The 22,263-nt window shown below is 48.4% G+C and overlaps 1 protein-coding gene across 1 annotated transcript in view; it reads right to left on the bottom strand.

The window, feature by feature from the left end:
- LOC142475939 (docking protein 1-like) overlaps positions 1 to 18,687 on the bottom strand; it is a 53,293-nt gene extending 34,606 nt beyond the window's left edge. The window contains exon 1 of the mRNA XM_075581603.1: positions 18,547 to 18,687. Within this exon, the coding sequence (XP_075437718.1) occupies positions 18,547 to 18,612 (66 nt within the window). The 5' untranslated portion in view covers positions 18,613 to 18,687. The remainder of the gene's footprint in view (positions 1 to 18,546) is intronic.
- Between the last annotated feature and the right edge of the window lie 3,576 nt (positions 18,688 to 22,263).

Here is a 22,263-nt window from a genome sequence, read left to right as displayed (position 1 = left end):
TTCGCTGAAGCAGTGAAGACATATGGTGACCCACGAGTGGTACTGATTTTGCAAATAAAGGTTGCCACACCGCATAGGGCTACCAGCTGCGAATGGAGTATATGCAGAAAAGTGTGAAAATTGATACAAAGACTGTGCTGAAGCAGGGGTATTTTTAGCAAACAAATGCTGAGTGTAAAATTGCCCTATAAAGGAAAAAGGTATTTCAAAGCCAATTGCTGAGTGTTGAGTCACCCTGCCGGGAATTAAAGAAATAGTCCACTGCAAAGAATGTTTTTCTGCAAGTAAAAATCTGCCTATATACTGTATATCTTGGGAGAAAACAGATACCCAAAGATGAGACTGAAAATTACTGAACTCAGGCAGAAAACCAAATTCTGTTGCTGAAGCGGAGGGATTCACCTAGCAAATAAATGGTGTAAAGCAAATAGACTTTTTTTTACCTAGCAACTGCACAATCTTGTATACCTGATAAAAAAATGCATGCACAGTACTGCTGATATTGAAGAAAAAAGAATGACCCAAGAAAGAAAAGTCTACAGAGGGGCCTGCGAGAGCTACAACCTCTACAAGCAAAATATGCCCACCTGTAGGACTACCACAATTGGGGGTTCTAGCAAATACAGTGGCAACAGCTGCAATAGCGCCTCCTGAGGTCAGGGAGAAAATTACACCTGATAGCCTAAAAATGGAGGACAAGATGCAGCGTTCCTGTAATGAACCCTACCCCACGGAAGAGTGGCCCTTCCAGTCCAATAAAGAGGAAGACCTCTCTTACGGGGAACCTGAACCGAGTAACACCCACAAAACACCCCAAGAATGGTGGGGGTGCCTGAACTCGGCACGAACAGAAAAGACCGCTCCCTATGATGACGAATATGATCAGCAGGAGACAGAGCGGGAGCAGTGGATCACCGAATATTTCCGTCAGCTATTACAGTTGCAAGAAAAGCCGGGTGGATCCAGTGACGCTGCTAAAACTTCAAATGAAGATGGAGACCCCAGTATCCCTAAAGGGACGGTGTCATCCAAATCAAAAAGGAAGAAAAAGAAAAGCGGTTCTTCACTTACTGTGGAAGTAACAGACACGTCCGCAGATCCTGTGGAGAAAAAGGGGGACAGAGTTGCCCTGCAGGCTAGAGAAAATGGAGAATTCGTCCCGCGTATAACCGAATATCCAGAGGGCCCAAGGCAGAAATCGTGTACCCCAAAGAAGTGTCTGTCCGGTGCCAACAGTGAGGAACCCTCATCCAGTCATCCCAGGGAAGCGGAGCCGGAACCAGTGAGTGACGATCCCTTGACCAGCCCTGAAGATGCCCTGAAAAATGCCAGGCATGACTGTGATCTACTTCGTGTACAATTGAAACAAAAGGAAGATGGTTACACAGAGCTACTGAAAAATAACGTGAAGCTACAGGAATATGTGCTCGCAATGTACTCTACAGCCAGGACAGAATTGGACGATCTCAAGACTGAGCTAGATACTGCAAACGCTACTATTTCCGCAATGGATGAAAAGCAGAGCCAATCTGATAAAATGGTGGCTAAGCGGAAGTATGAGGAGGCACTGAAGCAGATGACAGTCTTCCAGCAAGAGGTTCACACTCCGCATAGAGCTGAATGCCTCACAAAAGGAGGTCAACAGTGACCAGATAGAGGTGGACGTAGCTCAGAAAGAGGTTCAGACACTCCACAGAGCACTGGATGCCTCACATCATGAGACCAACAGCTGCTGCACAGACCTGGAAGTTTCCAGAAAGGAACTACACAGTCTCACTGAGGAGCTGGACATTTCAAGGAAAACTATCCTACATCTTAACTTAGATCTCAAAGTCTCTCAGAAGGAGCTTCAGAACTTAAACCTGGAGATGGAAGTCTCACGCCAGGAGACAGCCCGCCTCCAAGCAGATGTGCAAAAATGGAAGGTGGACTGCAAGGAAGCCCTGAATAGTACAGAGACTGAAAAAAGAGAAAATTTAAGATTAAAAAAAGAAAATTCTGAGTTGACAGAATACGTCAAGGGAAAGAATGAAGAGCTGCAGGCTCTTAAAGAAATAAATAAACTTTTGAAAGAGGAAATGTTTGAAGCAGAGCACCGATTGCAGAACCAACTGCAAGGTCTGCGTACACACCTCCAGTATGCTGAGGAGAAGCAGCAAACGCTGCAGGAAGAAAAGCTGCAGGCTGCTAAAGAGGTACAAGCGCTGCAGGAACGTCTGAATACCCAGTACGTCCCCACAGAGCAGTATGAGGAGTTAAAGGCCACGCTGCATGTCTTCAGAGTATCATTGGAGGCGGAGCTTCGATACCAGGTGACTCTGTATGAGAGGGAGCGTGAGAAGGCTCAGAAACTGGAGCAAGAGCTGGAGAGACAGAGAGACTGTTCCATTCCCTTGAGTCAGTACACCAAGGAGAAAACAGACGCAGAGGCAACCTTAACAACAAAAATTACGGAGCTCCAGAATATGAAGGAGACTCTAATACAGCCACCTAAGAAAGCAGTAGCCAAACCTACAGCTGCCCAACAGGCAACAAACAGAGGTAGGAGTGCAGAATCAAAGCCACAAGAATCCTTAGCTGAGGAAGCTGAAAAAATAGGACGTTCTCTGGAAAAGGAGGTGGAGGTTCAACTCAGTCCCAAAGAAGGTGAACTGGCGACTCCGTGGTGGGGAGAAGAGCAGAAAACTCTAAGGGCTAGTCCTAACTGCTCTACAACTTTTGCCATACACTTTGTCTATAAAAAGAGGAATGCCCGACGCAACAGAAATCTCATGACCACGCACGCGATAAAAAGACTTTACGTGGAAAAAGTCCTCCTCGAGCGACTGAGGAGTGCTGATCTCAAGCACCTTCGGGAGGAGACAACAATAAACTGGAGGAAGGGCTCCAATCCCAGCGGGACAGAGGGTTCTCTTCCTCCATCCACTCTCATTCAAGTCACAGAAAGATCTCGAATGAGAGTGGAAGGATGGGCTTTGGCCGTGGTAAGCCCGAGCTTCCCACAAACAGGGGAGGTATGTAACAGGTGGTTAACTGCTGGTAGCAAATTAACTAGCACCACCTGCCTGATTACAGGTAGTAGAAAAAGCCTGCCTTTGAGACAGGAAGTGACTCCTCCTTTGCTCACGTGTGAGCTGACCTTTGGAGACAGAGCAGTGTTTTTGAGTCTCACAGGAGAGACTGACAAAAGTACACCCATCTCTGGAGCTGACGGGTCTTGAGCTCTGCACACTGCTGGATTAGAGGCACCTTTGTGAACAGGGATAAGTCCCCTGTTACACACGCCAAACAGGGAGTCAGGGTACAGCAGCACGAGGCAACGCTTCCATTTCTGTAACACAACAACAACACAACGTTACACAACACAATGCCACGCCAAACAGGGAGTCAGGGTACAGCAGCACGAGGCAACGCTTCCATTTCTGTAACACAACAACAACACAACGTTACACAACACAATGCCACGCCAAACAGAGAGTCCGGGTACAGCAGCACGAGGCAACGCTTCCATTTCTGTAACACAACAACAACACAACGTTACACAACACAATGCCACGCCAAACAGAGAGTCAGGGTACAGCAGCACGTGGCAACGCTTCCATTTCTGTAACACAACAACAACACAACGTTACACAACACAATGCCACGCCAAACAGAGAGTCCGGGTACAGCAGCACGAGGCAATGCTTCCATTTCTGTAACACAACAACAACACAACGTTACACAACACAATGCCACGCCAAACAGGGAGTCAGGGTACAGCAGCACGTGGCAACGCTTCCATTTCTGTAACACAACAACAACACAACGTTACACAACACAATGCCACACCAAACGGGGAGTCCGGGTACAGCAGCACGAGGCAACGCTTCCATTTCTGTAACACAACAACAACACAACGTTACACAACACAATGCCACACCAAACAGGGAGTCAGGGTACAGCAGCACGAGGCAACGCTTCCATTTCTGTAACACAACAACAACACAACGTTACACAACACAATGCCACGCCAAACAGAGAGTCCGGGTACAGCAGCACGAGGCAACGCTTCCATTTCTGTAACACAACAACAACACAACGTTACACAACACAATGCCACGCCAAACAGAGAGTCAGGGTACAGCAGCACGTGGCAACGCTTCCATTTCTGTAACACAACAACAACACAACGTTACACAACACAATGCCACGCCAAACAGAGAGTCCGGGTACAGCAGCACGAGGCAACGCTTCCATTTCTGTAACACAACAACAACACAACGTTACACAACACAATGCCACGCCAAACAGGGAGTCAGGGTACAGCAGCACGTGGCAACACTTCCATTTCTGTAACACAACAACAACACAACGTTACACAACACAATGCCACACCAAACAGGGAGTCAGGGTACAGCAGCACGTGGCAACGCTTCCATTTCTGTAACACAACAACAACACAACGTTACACAACACAATGCCACGCCAAACAGAGAGTCCGGGTACAGCAGCATGAGGCAATGCTTCCATTTCTGTAACACAACAACAACACAACGTTACACAACACAATGCCACGCCAAACGGGGAGTCCGGGTACAGCAGCACGAGGCAACGCTTCCATTTCTGTAACACAACAACATCACAACGTTACACAACACAATGCCACGCCAAACAGAGAGTCAGGGTACAGCAGCACGTGGCAACGCTTCCATTTCTGTAACACAACAACAACACAACGTTACACAACACAATGCCACGCCAAACGGGGAGTCCGGGTACAGCAGCACGTGGCAACGCTTCCATTTCTGTAACACAACAACAACAACACAACGTTACACAACACAATGCCACACCAAACAGGGAGTCAGGGTACAGCAGCACGTGGCAACGCTTCCATTTCTGTAACACAACAACAACACAACGTTACACAACACAATGCCACGCCAAACAGAGAGTCAGGGTACAGCAGCACGTGGCAACGCTTCCATTTCTGTAACACAACAACAACACAACGTTACACAACACAATGCCACGCCAAACAGAGAGTCAGGGTACAGCAGCACGTGGCAACGCTTCCATTTCTGTAACACAACAACAACACAACGTTACACAACACAATGCCACGCCAAACGGGGAGTCCGGATACAGCAGCACGAGGCAACGCTTCCATTTCTGTAACACAACAACAACACAGCGTTACACAACACAATGCCACACCAAACGGGGAGTCCGGGTACAGCAGCACGTGGCAACGCTTCCATTTCTGTAACACAACAACAACACAACGTTACACAACACAATGCCACGCCAAACAGGGAGTCAGGGTACAGCAGCACGAGGCAACGCTTCCATTTCTGTAACACAACAACACAACGTTACACAACACAATGCCACGCCAAACAGGGAGTCCGGGTACAGCAGCACGAGGCAACGCTTCCATTTCTGTAACACAACAACACAACGTTACACAACACAATGCCACGCCAAACAGGGAGTCAGGGTACAGCAGCACGAGGCAACGCTTCCATTTCTGTAACACAACAACACAACGTTACACAACACAATGCCACGCCAAACAGAGAGTCCGGGTACAGCAGCACGAGGCAACGCTTCCATTTCTGTAACACAACAACAACAACACAACGTTACACAACACAATGCCACACCAAACAGGGAGTCAGGGTACAGCAGCACGTGGCAACGCTTCCATTTCTGTAACACAACAACAACACAACGTTACACAACACAATGCCACGCCAAACAGAGAGTCCGGGTACAGCAGCACGAGGCAACGCTTCCATTTCTGTAACACAACAACAACACAACGTTACACAACACAATGCCACACCAAACAGGGAGTCAGGGTACAGCAGCACGAGGCAACGCTTCCATTTCTGTAACACAACAACAACACAACGTTACACAACACAATGCCACGCCAAACAGAGAGTCCGGGTACAGCAGCACGAGGCAACGCTTCCATTTCTGTAACACAACAACAACACAACGTTACACAACACAATGCCACACCAAACAGGGAGTCAGGGTACAGCAGCACGAGGCAACGCTTCCATTTCTGTAACACAACAACAACACAACGTTACACAACACAATGCCACACCAAACGGGGAGTCCGGGTACAGCAGCACGAGGCAACGCTTCCATTTCTGTAACACAACAACAACAACACAACGTTACACAACACAATGCCACGCCAAACAGAGAGTCCGGGTACAGCAGCACGAGGCAACGCTTCCATTTCTGTAACACAACAACAACACAACGTTACACAACACAATGCCACACCAAACAGAGAGTCAGGGTACAGCAGCACGTGGCAACGCTTCCATTTCTGTAACACAACAACAACACAACGTTACACAACACAATGCCACACCAAACAGGGAGTCAGGGTACAGCAGCACGTGGCAACGCTTCCATTTCTGTAACACAACAACAACACAACGTTACACAACACAATGCCACGCCAAACAGAGAGTCCGGGTACAGCAGCACGTGGCAACGCTTCCATTTCTGTAACACAACAACAACACAACGTTACACAACACAATGCCACGCCAAACAGAGAGTCAGGGTACAGCAGCACGTGGCAACGCTTCCATTTCTGTAACACAACAACAACACAACGTTACACAACACAATGCCACACCAAACGGGGAGTCAGGGTACAGCAGCACGAGGCAACGCTTCCATTTCTGTAACACAACAACAACACAGCGTTACACAACACAATGCCACACCAAACGGGGAGTCCGGGTACAGTAGCACGTGGCAACGCTTCCATTTCTGTAACACAACAACAACACAACGTTACACAACACAATGCCACACCAAACGGGGAGTCCGGGTACAGCAGCACGTGGCAACGCTTCCATTTCTGTAACACAACAACAACACAACGTTACACAACACAATGCCACGCCAAACGGGGAGTCCGGGTACAGCAGCACGTGGCAACGCTTCCATTTCTGTAACACAACAACAACACAACGTTACACAACACAATGCCACGCCAAACGGGGAGTCCGGGTACAGCAGCACGTGGCAACGCTTCCATTTCTGTAACACAACAACAACACAACGTTACACAACACAATGCCACACCAAACGGGGAGTCCGGGTACAGTAGCACGTGGCAACGTGCACAAGAGTAATAACAGAGACCCTATATCATCTCATACACAAGAGTAATAACAGAGACCCTATATCATCTCATACACAAGAGTAATAACAGACACCCTACAGTATATCATCTCATACACAAGAGTAATAACAGAGACCCTATATCATCTCATACACAAGAGTAATAACAGAGACCCTATATCATCTCATACACAAGAGTAATAACAGAGACCCTATATCATCTCATACACAAGAGTAATAACAGAGACCCTATATCATCTCATACACAAGAGTAATAACAGAGACCCTATATCATCTCATACACAAGAGTAATAACAGAGACCTTATATCATCTCATATACAGGAGTAATAACAGACCCTATATCATCTCATATACAGGAGTAATAACAGACCCTATATCATCTCATACACAGGAGTAATAACATACCCTATAACATCTCATACACAGGAGTAATAACAGACCATATATCATCTCATACACAGGAGTAATAACAGAGACCCTATATCATCTCATACACAGCAGTAAAAACAGAGACCCTATATCATCTCATACACAGGCGTAATAACAGAGACCCTATATCATCTCATACACAGGAGTAATAACAGACCCTATATCATCTCATACACAGGAGTAATAACATACCCTATAACATCTCATACACAAGAGTAATATCAGATACCCTATAACATCTCATACACAGGAGTAATAACAGACCATATATCATCTCATACACAGGAGTAATAACAGAGACCCTATATCATCTCATACACAGGAGTAATAACAGAGACCCTATATAATCTCATACACAGGAGTAATAACAGAGACCCTATATCATCTCATACATATGAGTAATAACAGAGACCCTATATCATCTCATTACTCCTGTGTATAACAGAGACCCTACATCATCTCATATACAGGAGTAATAACAGACCCTATATCATCTCATACACAGGAGTAATAACAGAGACCCTATATCATCTCATACACAGGAGTAAAGCAGGATGCTATCTCATAATCATCATTATCAAAAACCATATTACTTGAACATTTGGGTAACAGTGATCATAACATGGTCTCATTTGAAATAAATGATCAAAAAACAGATTACTCGGGTTCAACAAAGACCTTAAACTTTAGAAAGGCAGATTTTAATAAACTGAGGTCTAATCTAGTAGTAATACAATGGGATGATGTTTTTGCAGGAAAAATGTAGAAGATAAATGGGCAGTCTTTAAAACATTGTTAGAAAAGCACACTTATCAGTGTATACCCTTGGGTAATAAGTATAAAAGAAATAAGTCAAAACCAATGTGGCTAAAGAAACAGGTAGGGGAGGAAATGGACAAGAAGAGGAAGACGTTTAGATTCTTTAAGTCAGAAGGGACGGAGACATCGTATCAGAATTATAAGGAATGTAACAAAAATTCTAAAAGGGCAATCAAATTAGCAAAAATGGATAATGAAAAAAGGATTGCAATAGAAAGTAAGGTCAACCCTAAAAAGTTCTTTTAGTACCTTAATAACAAAAAAATGAGAAAAGAAAATATAGGACCCTTTCAGTGTGAGATGGGCAGGCAGATTATTGGAGATAAGGAAAAAGCAGAGGTATTAAACAAATTCTTTGCCTCTGTGTTTACCAGAGAAGAATCAAATTCAATAGTAGTGCCGCAGGAGGAAGCCACAACCTCCATATTAATGAACAATTGGTTAACTGAGGAAGAAGTTCATAAGCGACTTGAAAAAATTAAAGTAAATAAGACACCTGTCCCCGATGGCATACATCCAAGAGTTCTCAAGGAGTTAAGCTCAGTAATAGCCAAACCATTATATTTAATATTCAAGGACTCCATTTCCACAGGCTCAGTACCACAAGATTGGCGTAAAGCAGATGTGGTGCCTATATATAAAAAGGGAGCTAGATCACACCCGGGGAATTACAGACCTGTAAGCCTGACTTCAATAGTAGGGAAACTACTTGAAGGCTTAATACAGGATAATATTCAGGAATACCTAATGGAAAATAAAATTATTAGTAATAGTCAGCATGGCTTTATGAAGGATAGATCTTGCCAAACTAACCTTATTTGTTTCTTTGAGGAGGTAAGTAGGAATTTAGACCAGGGTAATGCAGTTGATGTGGTCTACTTAGATTTGGCAAAGGCTTTTGATACGGTTTCACACAAGAGGTTGGTGCACAAAATAAAGAAAATTGGACTCAGTAATAATATATGCACCTGGATTGAAAACTGGTTAAAGGACAGACAACAGAGGGTTGTCATAAATGGAACTTTTTCAGGTTGGGCTAAAGTCGTGAGTGGAGTACCTCAGGGATCGGTTCTTGGACCCCTGCTTTTTAATTTGTTTATTAATGACCTTGAGCTTGGCATCGAGAGCAAAGTCTCCATCTTTGCTGATGATACTAAATTGTGTACGGTAATAGAATCAGAGCAGGATGTAATTTCTCTTCAGAAGGACTTGGAGAGACTGGAAACGTGGGCAGGTAAATGGCAGATGAGGTTTAATACAGATAAATGTAAGGTTATGCATTTGGGATGCAAGAATAAACAGGCGACTTGCAAATTAAATGGAGATATATTGGGGGAATCCTTGATGGAGGAGGATTTAGGAGTGCTTGTAGAGTGCAGGCTTAGCAATAGTGCCCAATGTCATGTAGTAGCTGCAAAGGCAAACAAGATCTTATCTTGCATCAAACGGGCAATGGATGGAAGGGAAGTAAACATAATTATGCCCCTTTACAAAGCATTAGTAAGACCACACCTTGAATATGGAGTACAATTTTGGGCACCAATCCTAAGAAAATACATTATGGAACTAGAGAGAGTGCAGAGAAGAGCCACCAAATTAATAAAGGGGATGGACATTCTAACTAATGAGGAGAGGCTAGCTAAATTAGATTTATTTACATTACAAAAGAGGCGTCTAAGAGGGGATATGATAACTATATACAAATATATTCGGGGACAGTACAAGGAGCTTTCAAAAGAACTATTCATCCCACGGGCAGTACTAAGGACTCGGGACCATCCCTTAAGGTTCGAGGAAAGGAGATTTCACCAGCAACAAAGGAAAGGGTTCTTTACAGTAAGGTGGGATGATTGGACCTTGGCCGCGCCCCGTGACGCATTGGGTGAATCCCTTCTTGCCGCAATAATCCTGCCGACACTGGACCTAGGCTCCGCCCCCACACCGCCTTCCGCGACGCTACGGAGGACGCTCCTGTCTCCACTACACGGCAGCGCCGCATTTCCAGAAGTACACAAGGGGTTAATGCTGTCAATTACTCCTCACCTGCACTTCCCCCCGCCCCTGCCTATCAGCGCACTGAATATGTCTGAGGGGCGGTTCCCTTCCGTTACCTTGCAGCTGTGTGCTGCCCTTACTATTGGCTGCCTGCCCTTTATGTACTGAGCCAGCCCTCCCACAAATTGGCTGAGCATAAACTCCTGTTTGTGTAGTCGTGCTTGCTGCTTGCTGCTTGCTGCTTGCTGCTTGCTGTTCTTTGCTATTGCTGATTGTTGCTGCTTGCTGTTCTTTGCTGTTGCTGATTGTTGCTGTTGCTGCTTACTGTTCTTTGCTGCTCGTTGCTGTTTGCTGATCGTTGCTGTTGCTGCTTACTGTTCTTTGCTGCTGCTGATCGTTGCTGTTGCTGCTTACTGTTCTTTGCTGTTTCTGCTCGTTGCTGTTGCTGCTTGCTGCTCGTTGCTGTTTACTGTTCTTTGCTGCTGCTGATCGTTGCTGTTGCTGTTTACTGTTCTTTGCTGCTGCTGATCGTTGCTGTTGCTGCTTACTGTTCTTTGCTGTTGCTGCTCGTTGCTGTTGCTGCTTGCTGCTCGTTGCTGTTTACTGTTCTTTGCTGTTGCTGCTCGTTGCTGTTGCTGCTTGCTGCTCGTTGCTGTTGCTGCCTACAGTTCTTTGCTGCTGCTGATCGTTGCTGTTGCTACTTACTGTTCTTTGCTGTTGCTGCTTGCTGACCGTTGCTGTTGCTGCTTACTGTTCTTTGCTGTTGCTGCTCGTTGCTGTTGCTGCTTACTGTTGCTGCTCGTTGCTGTTGCTGTTCTTTGCCGTTTCTGCTCGTTGCTGTTGCTGCTCGTTGCTGTTGCTGCTCGTTGCTGTTTGCTGCTCGTTGCTGTTGCTGCTCGTTGCTGTTTGCTGCTCGTTGCTGTTTGCTGCTCGTTGCTGTTTGCTGATCGTTGCTGTTAGCTGATCGTTGCTGTTGCTGCTGCTGTTCTTTGCTGTTGCTGCTTACTGTTCGTTGCTGTTGCTGCTCGTTGCTGTTGCTGCTCGTTGCTGTTTGCTGCTCGTTGCTGTTGCTGCTCGTTGCTGTTTGCTGCTCGTTGCTGTTTGCTGCTCGTTGCTGTTTGCTGATCGTTGCTGTTAGCTGATCGTTGCTGTTGCTGCTGCTGTTCTTTGCTGTTGCTGCTTACTGTTCGTTGCTGTTGCTGCTCGTTGCTGTTGCTGCTTGCTGACCGTTGCCGTTTGCTGACCGTTGCCGTTTGCTGACCGTTGCCGTTTGCTGATCGTTGCTGTTGCTGATCGTTGCTGTTGCTGATCGTTGCTGTTGCTGCTCGTTGCTGCTGATTGCTGTTCTTTGCTGTTGCTGTGCCTTGCCTGAGCAAAGGAATGGAAGCAGGCACACGGTCTTTCTAAAGGTGCAGTTCATTGTGCCACCAAAGGTCCAACGTTTCGGCAAATAGATTGCCTTTATCAAGGAGAGGGCTACAGAACATGCTAAACATACCACAATTTATACACAAATGGGTACTCACCCCTCCACGATCCCTGCTGCCTTGCTCCTGGATGTCGACGTACGGGATGTAGTTATGCAGTTATAGGGTGTACGGGATGTAGTTATGCAGTTATAGGGTGTAATAGGGTGTACGAGATGTAGTTATGCCGTTATAGGGTGTAATAGGGTGTACGGGATGTAGTTATGCAGTTATAGGGTGTAATAGGGTGTAATAGGGTGTACGGGATGTAGTTATGCAGTTATAGGGTGTAATAGGGTGTACGGGATATAGTTATGCAGTTATAGGGTGTAATAGGGTGTACGGGATGTAGTTATGCAGTTATAGGGTGTAATAGGGTGTACGGGATGTAGTTATGCAGTTATAGGGTGTACGGGATGTAGTTATGCAGTTATAGGGGGTAATAGGGTGTATGGGATGTAGTTATGCAGTTATAGGGTGTACGGGATGTAGTTATGCAGTTATAGGGTGTAATAGGGTGTACGGGATGTAGTTATGCAGTTGTAGGGTGTAATAGGGTGTACGGGATGTAGTTATGCAGTTATAGGGTGTACGGGATGTAGTTATGCAGTTATAGGGTGTAATAGGGTGTACGGGATATAGTTATGCAGTTATAGGGTGTAATAGGGTGTACGGGATGTAGTTATGCAGTTATAGGGTGTAATAGGGTGTACGGGATAGTTATGCAGTTATAGGGTGTACGGGATGTAGTTATGCAGTTATAGGGTGTAATAGGGTGTACGAGATGTAGTTATGCAGTTATAGGGTGTAATAGGGTGTAATAGGGTGTACGGGATGTAGTTATGCAGTTATAGGGTGCAGTTATAGGGTGTACGGGATGTAGTTATGCAGTTATAGGGTGTAATAGGGTGTACGGGATGTAGTTATGCAGTTATAGGGTGTAATAGGGTGTAATAGGGTGTACGGGATGTAGTTATGCAGTTATAGGGTGTAATAGGGTGTACGGGATGTAGTTATGCAGTTATAGGGTGTAATAGGGTGTACGGGATGTAGTTATGCAGTTATAGGGTGTAATAGGGTGTACGGGATGTAGTTATGCAGTTATAGGGTGTAATAGGGTGTACGGGATGTAGTTATGCAGTTATAGGGTGTAATAGGGTGTACGGGATGTAGTTATGCAGTTATAGGGTGTAATAGGGTGTACGGGATGTAGTTATGCAGTTATAGGGTGCAATAGGGTGTACGGGATGTAGTTATGCAGTTATAGGGTGTAATAGTGTCTACGGGATGTAGTTATGCAGTTATAGGGTGTAATAGGGTGTATGGGATGTAGTTATGCAATTATAGGGTGTAATAGGGTGTACGGGATGTAGTTATGCAGTTATAGGGTGTAATAGGGTGTAATAGGGTGTACGGGATGTAGTTATGCAGTTAGTGTGTAATAGGGTGTACGGGATGTAGTTATGCAGTTATAGGGTGTAATAGGGTGGGCGGGATGTAGTTATGCAGTTATAGGGTGTAATAGGGTGTATGGGATGTAGTTATGCAGATATAGGGTGTAATAGGGTCTACGGGATGTAGTTATGCAGTTATAGTGTGTACGGGATGTAGTTATGCAGTTATAGGGTGTAATAGGGTGTACGGGATGTAGTTATGCAGTTATAGGGTGTAATAAGGTGTACGGGATGTAGTTATGCAGTTATAGGGTGTAATAGGGTGTACGGGATGTAGTTATGCAGATATAGGGTGTACGGGATGTAGTTATGCAGTTATAGGGTGTAATAGGGTGTACGGGATGTAGTTTTGCAGTTATAGGGTGTAATAGGGTGTACGGGATGTAGTTATGCAGTTATAGGGTGTAATAGGGTGTACGGGATGTAGTTATGCAGTTATAGGGTGCAGTTATAGGGTGTAATAGGGTGTACGGGATGTAGTTATGCAGTTATAGGGTGTAATAGGGTGTACGGGATGTAGTTATGCAGTTATAGGGTGTAATAGGGTGTACGGGATGTAGTTATGCAGTTATAGGGTGTAATAGGGTGTACGGGATATAGTTATGCAGTTATAGGGTGTAATAGGGTGTACGGGATGTAGTTATGCAGTTATAGGGTGTACGGGATGTAGTTATGCAGTTATAGGGTGTACGGGATGTAGTTATGCAGTTATAGGGTGTAATAGGGTGTACGGGATGTAGTTATGCAGTTATAGGGTGTAATAGGGTGTACGGGATGTAGTTATTCAGTTATAGGGTGTAATAGGGTGTACGGGATGTAGTTATTCAGTTATAGGGTGTAATAGGGTGTACGGGATGTAGTTATGCAGTTATAGGGTGTAATAGGGTATACGGGATGTAGTTATGCAGTTATAGGGTGTAAAAGGGTGTACGGGATGTAGTTATGCAGTTATAGGGTGTAATAGGGTGTACGGGATGTAGTTATGCAGTTATAGGGTGTAATAGGGTGTACGGGATGTAGTTATTCAGTTATAGGGTGTAATAGGGTGTACGGGATGTAGTTATGCAGTAATAGGGTGTAATAGGGTGTACGGGATGTAGTTATGCAGTTATAGGGTGTAATAGGGTGTACGGGATGTAGTTATGCAGTTATAGGGTGTAATAGGGTGTACGGGATGTAGTTATACAGTTATAGGGTGTACGGGATGTAGTTATGCAGTTATAGGGTGTAATAGGGTGTAATAGGGTGTAATAGCGTGTATGGGATGTAGTTATGCAGATATAGGGTGTAACAGGGTGTACGGGATGTAGTTATGCAGTTATAGGGTGTAATAGGGTGTACGGGATGTAGTTATGCAGTTATAGGGTGTAATAGGGTGTACGGGATGTAGTTATGCAGTTATAGGGTGTAATAGGGTGTACGGGATGTAGTTATGCAGTTATAGGGTGTAATAGGGTGTACGGGATGTAGTTATGCAGTTATAGGGTGTAATAGGGTGTACGGGATGTAGTTATGCAGTTATAGGGTGTAATAGGGTGTACGGGATGTAGTTATGCAGTTATAGGGTGTAATAGGGTGTACGGGATATAGTTATGCAGTTATAGGGTGTAATAGTGTGTACGGGATGTAGTTATGCAGTTATAGGGTGTACGGGATGTAGTTATGCAGTTAGAGGGTGTAATAGGGTGTACGGGATGTAGTTATGCAGTTATAGGGTGTACGGGATGTAGTTATGCAGTTATAGGGTGTATGGGATGTAGTTATGCAGTTATAGGGTGTAATAGGGTGTACGGGATGTAGTTATGCAGTTATAGGGTGTAATAGGGTGTACGGGATGTAGTTATGCAGTTGTAGGGTGTAATAGGGTGTACGGGATGTAGTTATGCAGTTGTAGGGTGTAATAGGGTGTACGGGATGTAGTTATGCAGTTATAGGGTGTAATAGGGTGTACAGGATGTAGTTATGCAGTTATAGGGTGTAATAGGGTGTACGGGATTTAGTTATGCAGTTATAGGGTGTACGGGATGTAGTTATGCAGTTATAGGGTGTAATAGGGTGTACGGGATGTAGTTATGCAGTTATAGGGTGTAATAGGGTGTACGGGATATAGTTATGCAGTTATAGGGTGTAATAGGGTGTACGGGATGTAGTTATGCAGTTGTAGGGTGTAATAGGGTGTACGGGATGTAGTTATGCAGTTATAGGGTGTACGGGATGTAGTTATGCAGTTATAGGGTGTAATAGGGTGTACGGGATGTAGTTATGCAGTTATAGGGTGTAATAGGGTGTACGGCATGTAGTTATGCAGTTATAGGGTGTAATAGGGTGTAATAGGGTGTACGGGATGTAGTTATGCAGTTATAGGGTGTAATAGGGTGTACGAGATGTAGTTATGCCGTTATAGGGTGTAATAGGGTGTACGGGATGTAGTTATGCAGTTATAGGGTGTAATAGGGTGTAAGGGATGTAGTTATGCAGTTATAGGGTGTAATAGGGTGTACGGGATGTAGTTATGCAGTTATAGGGTGCAAAAGGGTGTATGGGATGTAGTTATGCAGTTATAGGGTGTAATAGGGTGTACGGGATGTAGTTATGCAGTTATAGGGTGTAATAGGGTGTACGGGATGTAGTTATGCAGTTATAGGGTGTAATAGGGTGTACGGGATGTAGTTATGCAGTTATAGGGTGTAATAGGGTGTACGGGATGTAGTTATGCAGTTATAGGGTGTAATAGGGTGTACGGGATGTAGTTATGCAGTGTTAGGGTGTAATAGGGTGTACGGGATGTAGTTATGCAGTTATAGGGTGTAATAGGGTGTACGGGATGTAGTTATGCAGTTATAGGGTGTAATAGGGTGTACGGGATGTAGTTATGCAGTTATAGGGTGTAATAGGGTGTACGGGATGTAGTTATGCAGTTATAGGGTGTAATAGGGTGTACGGGATGTAGTTATGCAGTTATAGGGTGCAGTTATAGGGTGTAATAGGGTGTACGGGATGAAGTTATGCAGTTATAGGGTGTAATAGGGTGTACGGGATGTAGTTATGCAGTTATAGGGTGTAATAGGGTGTACGGGATATAGTTATGCAGTTATAGGGTGTAATAGGGTGTACGGGATGTAGTTATGCAGTTATAGGGTGTACGGGATGTAGTTATGCAGTTATAGGGTGTAATAGGGTGTACGGGATGTAGTTATGCAGTTATAGGGTGTACGGGATGTAGTTATGCAGTTATAGGGTGTAATAGGGTGTACGGGATGTAGTTATGCAGTTATAGGGTGTAATAGGGTGTACGGGATATAGTTATGCAGTTATAGGGTGTAATAGGGTGTACGGGATGTAGTTATGCAGTTATAGGGTGTACGGGATGTAGTTATGCAGTTATAGGGTGTAATAGGGTGTACGGGATGTAGTTATGCAGTTATAGGGTGTACGGGATGTAGTTATGCAGTTATAGGGTGTACGGGATGTAGTTATGCAGTTATAGGGTGTAATAGGGTGTACGGGATGTAGTTATGCAGTTATAGGGTGTAATAGGGTGTACGGGATGTAGTTATGCAGTTATAGGGTGTAATAGGGTGTACGGGATGTAGTTATGGAGTTATAGGGTGTAATAGGGTGTACGGGATGTAGTTATGCAGTTATAGGGTGTAATAGGGTGTACGGGATGTAGTTATGCAGTTATAGGGTGTAATAGGGTGTACGGGATGTAGTTATGCAGTTATAGGGTGTAGTAGGGTGTACGGGATGTAGTTATGCAGTTATAGGGTGCAGTTATAGGGTGTAATAGGGTGTACGGGATGTAGTTATGCAGTTATAGGGTGTAATAGGGTGTACGGGATGTAGTTATGCAGTTATAGGGTGTAATAGGGTGTACGGGATATAGTTATGCAGTTATAGGGTGTAATAGGGTGTACGGGATGTAGTTATGCAGTTATAGGGTGTACGGGATGTAGTTATGCAGTTATAGGGTGTAATAGGGTGTACGGGATGTAGTTATGCAGTTATAGGGTGTAATAGGGTGTACGGGATGTAGTTATGCAGTTATAGGGTGCAATAGGGTGTACGGGATGTAGATATGCAGTTATAGGGTGTAATAGGGTGTAATAGGGTGTATGGGATGTAGTTATGCAGTTATAGGGTGTAATAGGGTGTACGGAATATAGTTATGCAGTTTTAGGGTGTAATAGGGTGTACGGGATGTAGTTATGCAGTTATAGTGTGTACGGGATGTAGTTATGCAGTTATAGGGTGTAATAGGGTGTACGGGATGTAGTTATGCAATTATAGGGTGTAATAGGGTGTACAGGATGTAGTTATGCAGTTATAGGGTGTAATAGGGTGTACGGGATGTAGTTATGCAGTTATAGGGTGTAATAGGGTGTAATAGGGTGTACGGGATGTAGTTATGCAGTTATAGGGTGTAATAGGGTTTACGGGATGTAGTTATGCAGTTATAGGGTGTAATATTGTGTACGGGATGTAGTTATGCAGTTATAGGGTGTAATAGGGTGTACGGGATGTAGTTATGCAGTTATAGGGTGTAATAGGGTGTAATAGGGTGTAACAGGGTGTAATAGGGTGTAATAGGGTGTACGGGAACCTCACCTTCCCGAACTTGTTCTGCTTGACGTGCAGCGGTCCCTATAGTTATAGGGTGTAACAGGGTGTAACAGGGTGTAATAGGGTGTAACAGGGTGTAATAGGGTGTAATAGGGTGTACGGGAACCTCACCTTCCCGAACTTGTTCTGCTTGACGTGCAGCGGTCCCTATAGTTATAGGGTGTAACAGGGTGTAACAGGGTGTAATAGGGTGTAACAGGGTGTAATAGGGTGTAATAGGGTGTAATAGGGTGTAACAGGGTGTAATAGGGTGTAATAGGGTGTAATAGGGTGTAGTTATAGGGTGTAATAGGGTGTAATAGGGTGTAATAGGGTGTAACAGGGTGTAATAGGGTGTAATAGGGTGTAATAGGGTGTAACAGGGTGTAATAGGGTGTAACAGGGTGTACGGGATGTAGTTATGCAGTTATAGGGTGTAATAGGGTGTAATAGGGTGTACGGATGTAGTTATGCAGTTATAGGGTGTAATAGGGTGTAATAGGGTGTAATAGGGTTTAACAGGGTGTAATAGGGTGTAGTTATAGGGTGTAATAGGGTGTAACAGGGTGTAATAGGGTGTAATAGGGTGTAACAGGGTGTACGGGACCCTCACCTTCCCGAACTTGTTCTGCTTGACGTGCAGGTGACCCTCTTTCACCGGTTTATCCGCCGCTGACATTCTGCGCACTTCTCACCCTAATAACCAGCGAATATCCCAAACCTCAGCGCAGGAGTCCCCCCCAAACCCCAAACATCCCCATCAGGAACCTGTGTATGTCCCCCCCCCCTCCTCTCTACCTTTCTGTATGTCCCCCCCCCTCCTCTCTACCTTTCTGTATGTCCCCCCCCTCCTCTCTACCTTTCTGTATGTCCCCCCCCCTCCTCTCTACCTTTCTGTATGTCCCCCCCCTCCTCTCTACCTTTCTGTATGTCCCCCCCCCTCCTCTCTACCTTTCTGTATGTCCCCCCCCTCCTCTCTACCTTTCTGTATGTCCCCCCCCCTCCTCTCTACCTTTCTGTATGTCCACCCCCCTCCTCTCTACCTTTCTGTATGTCCCCCCCCTCCTCTCTACCTTTCTGTATGTCCCCCCCCTCCTCTCTACCTTTCTGTATGTCCCCCCCCTCCTCTCTACCTTTCTGTATGTCCCCCCCTCCTCTCTACCTTTCTGTATGTCCCCCCCCTCCTCTCTACCTTTCTGTATGTCTCCCCCCCCCCTCCTCTCTACCTTTCTGTATGTCCCCCCCTCCTCTCTACCTTTCTGTATGTCCCCCCCTCCTCTCTACCTTTCTGTATGTCCCCCCCTCCTCTCTACCTTTCTGTATGTCCCCCCCTCCCCTTCTTCCTTTCACGCTCCCTCTCTCTCTGTCTCTCCCTCCTTCCTCTCTCTGTGTCTCTCTCCTCCCTCTCTCTGTCCCTCTCCCACCCCTCTCTCTGTCTCTCTCTCCCCCCTCTCTCTCTGTCTCTCTCCCCCCCCCCCTCTCTGTCTCTCTCCTCCCTCTCTCTGTCTCTCTCTCCCCCTCTCTCTCTGTCTCTCTCCCCTCTCTCTCTCTGTCTCTCTCCCCCCTCTCTCTCTGTCTCTCTCCCCCTCTCTCTGTCTCTCTCCCCCCCTCTCTCTCTGTGTCTCTCTCCCCCCTCTCTCTCTGTCTCTCTCCCCCCTCTCTCTCTCTCTCTCTCTCCCCCCTCTCTCTCTGTGTCTCTCTCCCCCCTTTCTCTGTCTCTCTCAATTTCTGCTTTTCTTGAACTTCCTCTTCTCTCTGCTTCCTGTATCTCACAGAAACTGCACTTCTCACCTCCCACGTGTCCCTCCCCCCTGCCCCTACCACCCTCTCCTCCCCCCTGCCCCTCCCACCCTCTCCTCCCCTGCCCCTACCACCCTCTCCTCCCCCTGCCCCTACCACCCTCTCCTCCCCCTGCCCCTACCACCCTCCCCTCCCCCCTGCCCCTACCACCCTCCCCCCTGCCCCTACCACCCTCCCCTCCCCCCTGCCCCTACCACCCTCCCCTGCCCCTCCCACCCTCTCCTCCCCTGCCCCTACCACCCTCTCCTCCCCCTGCCCCTACCACCCTACCCTCCCCCCTGCCCCTACCACCCTCCCCCCTGCCCCTACCACCCTCTCCTCCCCCCTGCCCCTACCACCCTCCCCCCTGCCCCTACCACCCTCTCCTCCCCCCTGCCCCTACCACCCTCTCCTCCCCCCTGCCCCTACCACCCTCCCCCTGCCCCTACCACCCTCCCCTCCCCCTGTCCCTACCACCCTCCCCTCCCCCCTGCCCCTACCACCCTCCCCTCCCCCTTGCCCTACCACCCTCTCCTCCCCCAGCCCCTACAACCATCTCCTCCCCCTGCCCCTACCACCCTCTCCTCCCCCCTGCCCCTACCACCCTCTCCTCCCCCTGCCCCTACCACCCTCTCCTCCCCCTGCCCTTACCACCCTCTCCTCCCCCTGCCCCTACCACCCTCTCCTCCCCCCTGCCCCTACAACCCTCTCCTCCCCCCTGCCCCTACCACCCTCTCCTCCCCCCTACCACCGTCTCCTCCCCCTGCCCCTACCACCCTCTCCTCCCCCCTACCACCGTCTCCTCCCCCTGCCCTACCACCCTGCCCCTACCACCCTCTCCTCCCCTTGCCCCTACCACACACCCTCCCTCCACCTCCCCTGCCTATCACCCTCCCCTGCCCCTACCACCCTCCCCCTGCCCCTATCACACTCCCCCCTGCCCCTACCACCCTCCCCCTGCCCCTACCACCCTCTCCTCCCCCTGCCCCTACCACCCTCTCCTCCCCCTGCCCCTACCACCCTCTCCTCACCCCTGCCCTACCACCCTCTCCTCCCCCCTGCCCCTACCACCCTCTCCTCCCCCCTGCCCCTACCACCCTCTCCTCCCCCCTGCCCCTACCACCCTCTCCTCCCCCTGCCCCTACCACCCTCTCCTCCCCCTGCCCCTACCACCCTCTCCTCCCCCTGCCCCTACCACCCTCTCCTCCCCCCTGCCCCTACCACCCTCTCCTCCCCCCTGCCCCTACCACCCTCTCCTCCCCCCTGCCCCTACCACCCTCTCCTCCCCCCTGCCCCTACCACCCTCTCCTCCCCCTACCACCCTCTCCTCCCCCCTACCACCCTCTCCTCCCCCCTGCCCCTACCACCCTCTCCTCCCCCCTACCACCCTCTCCTCCCCCTGCCCCTACCACCCTCTCCTCCCCCTGCCCCTACCACCCTCTCCTCCCCCCTGCCCCTACCACCCTCTCCTCCCCCCTGCCCCTACCACCCTCTCCTCCCCCCTGCCCCTACCACCCTCTCCTCCCCCCTACCACCCTCTCCTCCCCCTACCACCCTCTCCTCCCCCCTACCACCCTCTCCTCCCCCCTACCACCCTCTCCTCCCCCCTACCACCCTCTCCTCCCCCCTACCACCCTCTCCTCCCCCCTGCCCTTACCACCCTCTCCTCCCCCTGCCCCTACCACCCTCTCCTCCCCCCTACCCCTACCACCCTCTCCTCCCCCTGCCCCTACCACCCTCTCCTCCCCCTGCCCCTACCACCCTCTCCTCCCCCCTGCCCTACCACCCTCTCCTCCCCCTGCCCCTACCACCCTCTCCTCCCCCCTGCCCCTACCACCCTCTCCTCCCCCCTGCCCCTACCACCCTCTCCTCCCCCCTACCACCCTCTCCTCCCCCCTACCACCCTCTCCTCCCCCCTACCACCCTCTCCTCCCCTTGCCCTACCACCCTCTCCTCCCCTGCCCCTACCACCCTCTCCTCCCCCTGCCCCTACCACCCTCTCTCCTCCCCCCTGCCCCTACCACCCTCTCCTCCCCCTACCACCCTCTCCTCCTCCCTGCCCCTACCACCCTCTCCTCCCCCTGCCCTACCACCCTCTCCTCCCCCTGCCCCTACCACCCTCTCCTCCCCCCTGCCCCTACCACCCTCTCCTCCCCCCACCACCCTCTCCTCCCCCTCCCACCCCTTACACCCTCTCCTCCCCCACCACCCACTCCTCAGCCCCCTCTCACCCTGCCCCTACCACCCTCTCCTCCCCTGCCCCTACCACCCTCTCCTCCCCCCTGCCCCTACCACCCTGTCCTCCCCCCTGCCCCTACCAGCCTCTCCTAGCCCCCCCCACCCTCTCCTCCCCCCCACCACCACCCTCTCCTCCCCACCACCACCCTCTCCTCCCCCCCACCACCCTCTCCTCCCCCCCCACCACCCTCTCCTCCCCACCACCACCCTCTCCTCCCCACCACCACCCTCTCCTCCCCACCACCACCCTCTCCTCCCCTCCCACCCCTTACACCCTCTCCTCCCCCACCACCCACTCCTCAGCCCCCTCTCA

This window comes from Ascaphus truei, unplaced genomic scaffold (assembly GCF_040206685.1).
Source record: "Ascaphus truei isolate aAscTru1 unplaced genomic scaffold, aAscTru1.hap1 HAP1_SCAFFOLD_1442, whole genome shotgun sequence".
NCBI lineage: Eukaryota > Metazoa > Chordata > Amphibia > Anura > Ascaphidae > Ascaphus > Ascaphus truei.
Note: the sequence above shows the minus strand (reverse complement) of the source record. Positions and strands in the feature narration are given on the sequence as shown.